This window comes from Mytilus edulis, chromosome 3, assembly GCF_963676685.1.
Source record: "Mytilus edulis chromosome 3, xbMytEdul2.2, whole genome shotgun sequence".
Taxonomy (NCBI): domain Eukaryota; kingdom Metazoa; phylum Mollusca; class Bivalvia; order Mytilida; family Mytilidae; genus Mytilus; species Mytilus edulis.
The window spans coordinates 82,023,807-82,036,250 of record NC_092346.1 but is presented as its reverse complement, the minus strand read 5'-3'; the positions used below and the strand labels follow the sequence as shown (position 1 = coordinate 82,036,250).

Here is a 12,444-nt window from a genome sequence, read left to right as displayed (position 1 = left end):
AATTTTGCGGTCGTATAAAAATAGTTAATTTTGTGTACTAGATATTTAGTTTTGTATATATACAGGTTGATCTATAATGAACCATTCATTCATTTGACTTATTGTTGGGTAACTGAAACCACATATTTATTTTTATTTGGCACAAGAGGAAAAAAATAATTCTGTACCTATAAATGAATAAAGAAAACATAAACTGAAACAACTGTTTTTGTGGTTATAGTTTAATTGTATTCTCAGTTATGAATTGAACAATATAAACTAAAACATATTAAAGAAATAGAGCATCAACGCGACGCGACAAACAAAATTAAAAAAAAATAAATAATTAGTTATTTACGCAAAATGTGATGCTATCCAAAATTTCTGGGGAGAACACTGTACAGCTAAAACTGTACCACTTTTACTATGAAGTTTTGAAAAAAATCTTATCCTAGAATTGAAAGTTCATATGCACCACAATTTTTTTCAGAGGTCAAAATATAGGGCTGTGCAGCATATTTTCAACGTTTACATGCCCTGAACTTCTCAGAGTTTAAACTTCAACTAATTTTCTTAACTACCCCTACCTCGAATGAAAGGTTACCACAGATTTCAATGTAAACAATATGCACATGTATATTTACTGGTAACATTCCCAAGTTATGTCTCTGTGAGATGGAACACAGATAGCATAACTGGGAACCAGTATGTAAACAAAATTAATTTTCTATGAATATTCAAGATCTTCCCAAAAGAGGCGTGTTTTGAGAATTATAGATTTTCGTTGATCATCTCAACGAGATTGATTTTCTCGCTTGAGCCGGGACGGCAAAAGCGAGAAAGGCAATCGAGTTGAGATGACCAATGATAATCTGATTGCTATTTTACCTTGTCAATTTCATGTCAATTTCGTTAGCAACACCACGTGCCTGCTTAGTTTCTAGCAATAATTTTTCCATCTCAAGCGAGTAGCATGATATGAAAATTATCACATAAAAAGACCAAACGAAAAATGCACAAAATAGTGATAAACAGCTGTATTTACAAAGTGCAACCTTTACAGATTGTTATGTGGGTATGGGTTAACCTGTTTCGATCATGTTTGCTTAAGATAACCTATAACTGCTTAAGATAACCTATAATTGCTTAAATCCATGCTATTTTGACTCTGTTGAAAAGTTGTCTCATTTGCAATCATACCACATCTCCTTTTTCTATACAATGTATTACCAACATGAAAATGTCTTCACACAGACATGCATTTCTATTTCACAAGGTTTAAAAAAAAATTCTCAAGACAGGCCAATTGACTGGCATTTCAAAAAATATATTCAAGATAAAAGATTCTGTAATATTAAAAATATTTTATTAAATAAAAAGAGCAAATAAAACATAAGTAAATATTGTTCTACAGCTTTATATAATATAAAATGGTGTTATGGGTAGCAAATAGTTTTTATCAAATAATGCATAATAAATAAAGCAGTGGTTCATTAATAGGATGAAAGCATGCATAAATATATCATGGTGTTGGTGATGATAAATAAACAACCAATGGTTACACACATGGAAAAATAGTACAATATGTTTTCATCACAATTCAACTAACAATCATACAACCATTTGTTTTTATCTCAATTTCTGATATCATCAACATCTTTTTAATTTAAAAATATGTATTCCTTCATATAAGTTTCTTTTTTAAAAGAATAGCACAAAAAATGTATTACCTAAATTGTAAATCATATAAAAATATATAATCTGCTATATATGTTAAAATTGCAAAAACTACCAATCCAGATTAAAAAATTATTAAATCAACAACTAACACTAGCAGTTTTGAATCAGTTTTAAGAAGAAAAAACTCTCAGCATGGAAGAAATGTATTTGTTATGTAATGAATCATTACAACATACATTATAGTATGCTGACATTAATTTTGTTTATTCTAAGATCTACTAGTTTATAAAGATATGTTCTTATACTGCTTCAAATGCTTTTTACATTACGTCCTTACCATTACCTATATTAAACTTGTTAAGTTCTTCTAGTTGTACATAATTTTATGCGAAGCTTATTACATACTCTTTGTTTTTATATTTAAGAAAATGTCTTCACGTTATCTAATTTGTTCCATTGATTCTCAAAAAGTAATAAATGGTATATATCAGATCAGAATCAGATCATTACAAAAAACATCAGATGAGTAATAAAAAAAATCAAAATATAATAACAGCCTAATTATATACAGTAGTACATGTATATACATTAAATAAAAGCTGCCTATATCAAACATAAAACTAACATCCCTCTATACACTATCTCATATACCTAAGCATAAAATAGATATGTAGTCACCAAAGTTGTGAAAAATGAAATGCAAAAAAAATGTGTGAGGAAAAAACAGATCAAACACAGTCAACAAATTGAAAAAAATATAAAAAGAAAGCTGAAAAAATAATATTCTGCCAATAATTTAAACCTTTCCATGCTAATTTGAGCTGAAGGCCATTGATCTTATTAATCTTTAATCATAAATCTGTGATTTGAAATGCTTTATTTTTCTGTCCCAAAAGAGTTGTCCACCACAACTCCTCCTTTCATAGAAAAACATCAATTAGCACTACCTACATAAAATTAATAATTTTCATTTCAAAAAGTCTACACAAGCAAGCACGAATATTGCACACAGCCAATGGCCATTTTGCACACAATAATGTAATTATGCAGGATATGTGAAATTTTATATTCATAATAATGCCCTTGACTTGATTCATATTCCCAAAATTGTCATACTACAGATACTACCTTACTTTTATTGACAAAACAATGTAAATTTTGTATAATTGTTAAAATGCTTCATACTTAACATATACATTTAATACGTCAATATCTCTATACAAAGTAGTGCATGTAATATTTCACAATACATTTCAGGGAGCATTCATCTGAGCAATTAATAGAGTTCAATATACTTTTACTTCTGCTGCAATAATATAATAATAAACTTAAACTGTACCATAGTCTAGACGTATTTACACTTGTATGCAAATTTGTCTGCCATTTACAAAAAATCACAGAAGTTGCCCTTAACTTTAACATCACAATTTAAAACATTAAAAAGATAGTGTTGCTTGACGTCAGAAGGTTATTCAGGGCAGATCTAAGGTCATTTGGAGACAAAATTCAGCTAAATACCAAAAGTAAATACGTCTTGTTAATAACATCTATTCTCAATTATACTTATTATCTCCATACCTGCCAACTGTCACTATTTGCATGGGATTTCCCTCATGAAAGCTCCCAAATGGAAATTTTGAAAGAGCAATTTTGTACCCAATTTTAATCAAAACAGTTAATTTTACGATGGCTATGGGCTTAAAAAGTATGAAGAAGCCAAAAAACAACATTTGGTTACATTTGAAGACCCCTTTAAAGATTTTTTAGGACTGTAATAGCCATTTTGCATGTAAAATCCCCATGGGCATTTTGAAAAATTGCATGTATGTAACTCTTTTTTCTTAAAAATAAATCAGAGATTATTTTGCTCTGAAATTAAATTGACTGAAATTCATTTAAATTATCTATAAGCAACTCTTAAAATAAAAATTCCAGAAAGAAAATAGCATTATCATTTAACCTGTTTATTTGTTCTGCAAAAATATGGTTTTTTGAATTATGCTACAAGCAGATGTCCCAAAGTGCAATTTATTAAGCATTGGAAGGCCTAAACATGAATATTGGAGATGTAGTATTGTTGTTGGTGCAACTTTGGACAAAGAAAGATAACTTCAATTTCTTATATCACTTTTATAATGACATCATTGATATTTTTAGAACAGATACCAGATTGTTGCACCATGCACAATACATATATAATTTTTTTCAAAGTATCTTTCAACAAGTAATTTTGTAAATTGAATATCAGAGTTTGTATATATTTCACTGATAAATTTCTTAAAATGTTGATGGATATGATGAATAGAATGTTGTGTTCAATGCACTATGTTTTGTTTTATATCGTAATAAGTAGTGATAAATTCTGGAAAATACTATAAAGCCAGACACTTAAAGGGTTTTGATTGCATGAAAGCAATCTTAACCCCAAAAGCCTAAATACCCTGGTCATTAGCATAGTATTACCTTTACAATAATAGAAAAATATAAAAGCGATTACATTCACCACTTCTTCTAACATTACATATGATACAAAATGTACAACTAAAATAACAACAGGATAAAATAAACTACAACTAAAACAAATTTACATACAGATAAATGAAGGTTTTATATGAAACTTCTTGGAAACAGTATTCAGATTGGCTCTTATGATCAAATTAAACAACATTGGCTAGCAGAAAATTACTGAGCTATAGAAGTTAAATCACATTACACAGTATAGCATGCTAAGATATTAAAAAGCATAATTTCAGAGAGATAACATTTGTAGATCAAAGGAAAAGTGTGAAGAAAATCATATACAGGCCCATTATGTGTGAGAATTAAGTATACAGGAACAGGAATTTCATGAGCATTGGATTTGAAAAAAATATTTCCCAGTATAGCATGCTCACATGACCCTTTCTATGAAAATTTAGGAAGATCTGGCTTTTAGTTCCTGAGGAAAATGTGACTGAATTTTCACAGGACGGATGAACAGACAGACTGAAGAAGGACAGAGCAGGGTTTTAATGAAAGATTTATGTTCTTATGATAGTTTTTATCAAAGCACTTTAATGTTAACACTTTCATCTATCAAGTTAGTCATTTTCAGCAGTTTACTAGATTAATCTGAACTTTAAATGAAAGATAAAAAAATAAAATGCCTTATAATTTTCAACAATCTTAAACATATTCTTATCTACTACATAAAAAATAACACTGATATATAAATCAAAGATAAGGTGTTTGAAATGTAATTCAAATACTTCAATGTTCAGGAGTTTTTAATACTGTGGATTCATTATTTTTCTTGGATACCGATTTTCATGGTTATTGCGGGTATAGGTTAACCATGAATTCAAATGTTCAACAAATAACACATTTTCTATAGGATGTGTATGCAGAGATTAGTAAAACCACTCAATCAAATACCCACGAAAATGCAAGTTTTCCTCAATCCATGAAAATTGATACCCATGAAAATAAATGTATCGACAGTGTGTAAAAAAAATCGTTCTGGATTTTGTCTAAAAAAAACCCAAAAAACGTGCATTGACAAGACTTTACAAAAGCACCCTGTTGACATACAGATCTTTTAAAAATAGATCCCTCTGTAGACTTAGATAGCAGTGAAGTTCCTGCTCTGTGTGATCATTACTGTTAGTTTCCCAGGCCTTTGTTGATCTCCTTGTTTTCCTCGACCAACCAAATCAACTGATTTAATACTGTCCTTCATGTCATCAGTACTCATAAAAACATGCTTCCCCATGTACGTGTCTTTCAGAATATTGTGATTCCAAATCTAAAAACAGTAGAAATAGAACTAATTAACAATGTTCAAAACCTTTCTTTTGTTTATTTCAGTTTGAACATAGGCAGATCCAGGGGGGCCCTGGGGGGCCCGGGCCCCCCCCCCTTTTGTGGGAAAAATTTGGTTGATTATATAGGGAATCACTGAAGCATGACTGGAGCGGGCCCCCCTTATGAAAAGTTCTGGATCCGCCACTGTTGAATACCTAGATAATTTTATCTCTTCAGTCTTACACATGATAAGTTGAAGCTATTTTTTTTATTTACACCAATAAAACTAAAAACAAGCAGCAACACACTTATGGAATAAAGATTTTTAAATGCAGCTGGATTGTCTAAATATTTCACAATAGATTTTTCTTAAATTTCTGAAAATGACTTCTTGGTCAATGTACTTGTACATTTCGAATTGAAAACTTGGAGTCAAGGACATTTCTTTTGCTAAAATACAAAATGTACAACATTACAATCATTCCATACACCAAATACACATAAAATAATCTATTGCTTATAGTATCTCAGAAACAGACCAAAATAAGACAACTAAACTTTGACCAATGAACCATGAAAATAACATTAAGATCTGATGAACCCTGCTTTACAGACAGGTATCTGACAGTGGGTACTAAGACCTATTCAAAGTTGTGTGAGTTTAATTACCTGAATTTTGAATGGTTTATTTGGTCTACTCCTGAAGAAGACTGCAGACTGATTCCATTCTGGTGCTGTAGTATCAGATGCAGTCTTTGTCCTGACTTTCTCTCCTTCACAACTTATTATACAGTAGGGATCAGCTCCTACAATATATTCCAATACACGTTATATACACTAAAGGCAGATTCTATAAGCAACACAATGTTGATGGTTATACATTAGCTTTAATACTTCTATAAAATACACATCAGTACAAATTATCAAATTAACTAAATTAGTAATTCATCTTATATGTGCTTTCTTTGCTGTGCAGTTAAGACATCAAATTTATTAAATAAAACTCCAAACATCAACTCAAATGCTATCGATTCATTTATTTTCGTGGGTACCAATTTTCTTGGGTTGAGGAAAACTTACATGTTCGTGGATATATTATTTTGTGGTTTTGCCAAAATATGCATCTAGGCCATTGGAAAAATTGGTATTCGTTGAACATTTAATTTCGTGGTTCATCTGTACCCACAAAATTCACGAAAAATGGTATCCAACGAATAATAAAGAATCCTCAGTAAGATTAGAACAATCTAAAGTTATATATATATTAAAAGTTCTCTGCACACTATCCTTGACCAATCATATATTCTTACATAAATACTCAAATACTAAACCTAATTCTTTATTCAGGATAATTTGTTGTTCTTTCTTTATGTAATATAATGCATGCTCACTTTTAATTTGTTTTGTTATGTATATTTCATTGTGGAGAAGACTTTTTAAGTATGTTTTACTAGTGTTGATCCTTTATGCTTTGAGCAAATAAAATAAGTTTAGACTAATTAAGGAAAATGAGCTAAGGATCAGATGAAAATGTCTCATGCACTTTTCAGTTACTTGTGTCTTTAAAAACAGGAATGCTAAGAATGCCTTCTAATCAAAAGAATGCATTAAATTCATAATCTAAAATATAATTTCTGTAGTTACCAGTTCTCTCTTGTCTTTCCAGTCCTTCAGCTCTCATGACCTTCACCTTTGTCACTATCTGAGGGGCAGACGCACAACAGTTAAGGAAACTTTTCTGTGGTTTGTCATGAAGAAGTGGCCTGAAATTAATTAAGATTTAAATGAAATCTGTACAGATATGATGTTTGAAAAAGTTAACCCTTAATGATGCACTTAAATTAACAAACAGAAAAAAAAATCAACAATCATTAAATATGTCTTGTTCATTGGATCCTGATGATCTCTAATCAGATCAATATTAAATTCTGTGCTGCATACATATGCTATGTCTTACTTTGAAAAAAAAACCAGGCCTCAATGCAATTTTGGTATGATTTTATTAGCTTAGAATTTACTACTTCTAAATATATTTCACACTCTCAATTTATGGCAATTATTGTTAAATTCTACAAGCCTATTATACAAATTTGATAAATAAAATCTTTAAAATGCTTACATAAAATCATTAGCATTAGCTGAATAGATACGAAACAGAAATGATTCCTCCAAGCCTTGGTCAAAAGTGCAGGTCACAGCTACATATCTGCCTTGCTTTAGATTATGTTTTAAAAAGATTGAGCGCTGATTTTTAAATACTGTAGATGTTACAATGGTGTGCTGAGTCAAATCATGAATTCTGTAACGACGATTTTCTTCAACCTGTCAAAAAAATATCAACATATTCCACTACAATGTTTAATTAAATGATTTATCTGAACCACAGCTTCCATTCTATAGTTTAAACAAAAACGTGTTTATTATTGTGCTAAGCATACAGTAACATTACCTTCTCGGAATCTGAGATACAAAAAAACATGGAGTAGGTGTTTCACAGATCTGAAAGGGGCAAACACATTATAACTTATCATCAAATACATGAATGAAGTCATTCTGTTCAGCAGTATTGATGAAAATTTTTACAGTTCCGTCAACATATCAAAAAGCTAGTAATCTGACAAATCTGAAAAGTACATCTTTTTACTGTAAAGCTACTTACTAAATTTGAAGTTAACAATTCTCTTTAGTAGTTTCTGAGAAAGGTTTGAAGAAAATATTTGTTAAGATGAAATGATTAGATTCCTGTGTCCATGATGTCATTTTTGATTTCCAATAGTTAAATGGAAAATTCAGTTTATAGTTGTATTACTTGGACATGCAGTGAAGATGCTGAAGTCGAATGGTATTAGAAGTGTGATGGTCTTTTTGGTAATGTATGATGGTCTATTGCTGGTTTAAAATCTACAGATTTAATATGAGAAGTAGATTTGTATTAGTTAGTTTATAGACTTCCATTTGTTTTAGTCCATAATACATTTATGGCATTTGGGTATCTACAATATGAATGTGCATGGTTGAAACAAAAGAATTGTTTAAAAGAATTATCATCATGTGAAAAGCCTGTTCAACATACACATTAGGCTTATGTGATATCATCTCTATCATCCTACTAATATTATAGGTTCATCAATACCCTTTATTTATGTCCTTTTAAACTATGATTGCAAAGTTTTCAAATAGAGTGGGGCGCTCATATTCGCCGTGTAAAAACTTCAAAGGATGGGTGAGATGGAAGAAATATGCCAGTAAATTACCTTATTATAACAAATATGATTATTTTTTAAACTTAGTTTAAATGTCGCCAATAACAGCAAAGGACCGAAAAACAGGCAACGATTTTTGTCCAATTTCCTGAATGAAAAAATGATTTCAAAGAAGTATTCATTAGTAATTCTTTGACTGATTGCCCTAAGTTCTTTACACCTTTGAAATGTCTGCTATTCATCTATAATGAAATTGATTTGATAAATATGGTTTAAAGCTGCAGTTATTTGATTTTTTAAACAGATGTGTAAAAACAGCGAATATGTGTCCCCCTTTGACAAAACATCAGGAAATTTCAAATAGCCTTTATTCTAACTTTTCAGATGATTTTTTTTTCAAAAAAACACATTTTCAAACTAAGAATTTTTTTTTTTATGTTATCTCCATATAGAAATATCAATATACTTCAAAAACATGAAGACCTGAACATTAACTGTAGAAAACATGGAAAGTTATGGAGAAAATGAGCACCCCACTCTACTAGTACAAAAATATATTTCATATTATGGACATGTATGTTCTTAGATTAGTTCCATCAATAATGAGTGTGTATCCACATTTGATTTAGCTTCATTCTCTTAATAATAAACTTAACAACCTAGAAACTGAGTTCTGCCTCAACATGTGAATACAAAAAAAAAACATTTAAAATACAGTTTATGTAATCCATCGCACATCAGCATTAGTACCAACACACTTTGACATAGCTATCAACAAGATAGCCTTACCTTGCAACCATTGCACTTTAGAGTGATAAAAACACACTTCATTATCATTCCATAAAGGTTCACAGCACCACTGTGGTAAATCCATAATGGTGCTTTAAATTAAGCTCAAAGGTATGGTCAAAGATTAGTTATTCACATGTGTTACCTATTTTTTAATATAAAATGTGTGAGTCTTCTATGGATGACATGTGTCCTCTGTCACTAAATGACCTATATAAAATACTGACCTGTATAATAGTAAAGCCAACGGTCAAATTGTCGCTTCCTTCTTTTCCTCTGATGGTTTTCTGTAGTAAGTGAAACATGACATCATCCTCTGCATCTTTGATATCGAACAAGAACTGTTAAAAAATAAAGTTATTTGTAAATCAAAATTAATTTCATGTCAAAATGTCAAGTAACTTGCATAAATATATAGAAGTAAATAGGACTAAAAGTATTCAAGTGGAAGAACGTTTATGTACAAGTAAGCTTTGGACCCCTTTAAGAGTTGCAGCATGGATTCTTAATATGATATAGCATGGCAGTATATACAGCTTAAGGCTAATCGGCATGGGTCTTACTATTGGGTGACAGAAATCCAGGTTATCATAATATTTTGTACCTCAATCACCTTTAGAGCATGCAAATACCAATGTTGTTCAGTGGCATCAAAATTTTACATTTTTTTGTTTACTTGTACTTATTGAAGTAAAACAGAAATTCCTCCTTACAAAAATGTAATATCATTTAAAGAACATACCAATATCATAAATAAATTTATTTAAAACACATTTCTGATGCTTTTTTCTTAATGATTTTTTTTTTTGAATACTTGATTCGCATAGGATTTTTTTAATAAAATGCTGAAAATATGCTTTAAAGTATTAAAATGCATTGCTAAAAACAAATATTTCATCAAATAAATTTAAATCAGATATTCCTATGAATATCCTTTTCATATTGGAAACAAATTTGATTAAGTCTGATGTAAACATTTCATAGCCACATTGTTTCTAATGAGGTAATACACAGGCGTCATTATAGAGTAAAGGGGGTGGCGTCAAAAGGCGTTATTATGGAGGAAAGGGTTAAGACCTAAAACATTGATGTTATCATTACTTTTTAACCTGGTGTTCTTTACACAATACAACTATTAGAATTTTTACAGAAAATGCAATCATAACCAGATGCTCCACAGAGCGCAGCTTTATATGACCGCAGAGGTTGAACCCTGAACGGTTTGGGCAAGTATGGACACAACATTCAAGCTGGATTCAGCTCTAAATTTGGATTGTCATTAAATAGTTGACACAGCATAGGTTTCTGACACAGAATGAATGTGGTCTAATGAACTTAAAATATTTTTTTTGCCTTTGAGCAATTCACTATGCTGTTGAATATTAATCCTCTCAAAAAAATGTTTGAAGAAATTTTCTTTTTATTTATGAAATCTGAAATGAGAAAAATTTAACCCCCCCCCCCCAATTTTTTCACATCCCCCTTTCCCTTTTTCCAAAACTGATCTCAATTCAAATTTCTAATGGAGTTTGCAACAATAACTACTCATTTAAATACATCATAAAATATTGAAATGTAAAATAAAGTGCTAGTTATCACTGAATGGTAAAGATTGTTTTAATTTATCAGTTGGTAGTAAAAGTGAATATACATTGTATATTGTATAAAACAATGATTTAAGTTGATTCAACTACTATTCTGGACAAAGAAAGATAACTCCAATGGAAAATTTCTTGCTATTGCGCAATACTGTGCAATTGAAAATATTTGCTATTGCACAATACTGTGCAATTGAAGATTTCTTGCTATTTCAAAATACTATGCAATTCAAAATTTCTTGCTATTGCACAATACTGTGCAATGAAGATTTCTTGCTATTGCTGAATACTGTGCAATTGAAAATTTCTTGCTATTGCACAATACTTAATATAATAATTTTGGATCCTGATTTGAACCAACTTGAAAACTGGGTCCATAATCAAAAATTTAAGTACATGTTTAGATTCAGCATATCAAAGAACCCCAAGGATTCAATTTTTTGTTAAAATCAAACTAAGTTTAATTTTGGACCCTTTGGACTTTAATGTAGACCAATTTGAAAACGGGACCAAAAATTAAGAATCTACATACACAGTTAGATTCGGCATATCAAAGAACCCCAATTATTTAATTTTGATGAAATCAAACAAAGTTCAATTTTGGACCCTTTGGGTCCTTATTCCTAAACCGAAAATCAAACCAAACCTTCCTTTTATGGTCATAAACCTTGTGTTTAAATTTCATAGATTTCTATTTACTAATACTAAAGTAATGGTGCGAAAACCAAGAATAATGCTTATTTGGGCCCCTTTTTGGCCCGTAATTCCTAAACTGTTGGGACCTTAACTCCCAAAATCAATCCCATCTTCCTTTTGTAGTCATAAATCTTGTGTTTAAATTTCATTGATTTCTATTTACTTATACTAAAGTTATTGTGCGAAAACAAAGAATAATGCTTATTGGGCCCTTTTTTGGCCCCTAATTCCTAAACTGCTAGAACCAAAACTCCCAAAATCAATCCCAACCTTCCTTTTGTGGTCATAAACCTTGTGTCAAAACTTCATAGATTTCTATTTACTTAAGTTATAGTGCGAAAACCAAAAAAATGTTTATTTGGGCCCTTTTTGGCCCCTAATTCCTAAAATATTGGGACCAAAACTCCCAAAATCAATCCCAACCTTCCTTTTGTGGTCATAAACCTTGTGTTAAAATTTCATAGATTTCTATTCACTTTTACTAAAGTTAGAGTGTGAAAACTAAAAGTATTCGGACGACGATGCCAACGTGATACCAATATACGACCAAAAAATTGAAGTCGTATAAAAACTAAACAAGAATATATGTCCATAAGACATAATCCCACACTCACACTATCATATTTCCATGTTCAGTGAACTGTGAAATCTGGGCCTGCCTGAATTGGCATATTTTTTAAAAGTTCAAATCATAAAAACATGTGAAATAAGTTTCC

General features: G+C 30.4%; 1 protein-coding gene across 1 annotated transcript in view; it reads right to left on the bottom strand.

Moving 5' to 3' along the window:
* Positions 1–1,328: 1,328 nt before the first annotated feature.
* The window catches only part of LOC139514527 (calpain-5-like), a 31,402-nt gene continuing 20,286 nt past the window's right edge, over positions 1,329–12,444 (bottom strand). The window contains exons 9-13 of the mRNA XM_071303886.1: positions 9,662–9,775; positions 7,562–7,764; positions 7,087–7,205; positions 6,112–6,248; positions 1,329–5,443 (exon numbers count right to left, since the gene is read on the bottom strand). Of these exons, the coding sequence (XP_071159987.1) occupies positions 5,261–5,443; positions 6,112–6,248; positions 7,087–7,205; positions 7,562–7,764; positions 9,662–9,775 (756 nt within the window). The 3' untranslated portion in view covers positions 1,329–5,260. The remainder of the gene's footprint in view (positions 5,444–6,111; positions 6,249–7,086; positions 7,206–7,561; positions 7,765–9,661; positions 9,776–12,444) is intronic.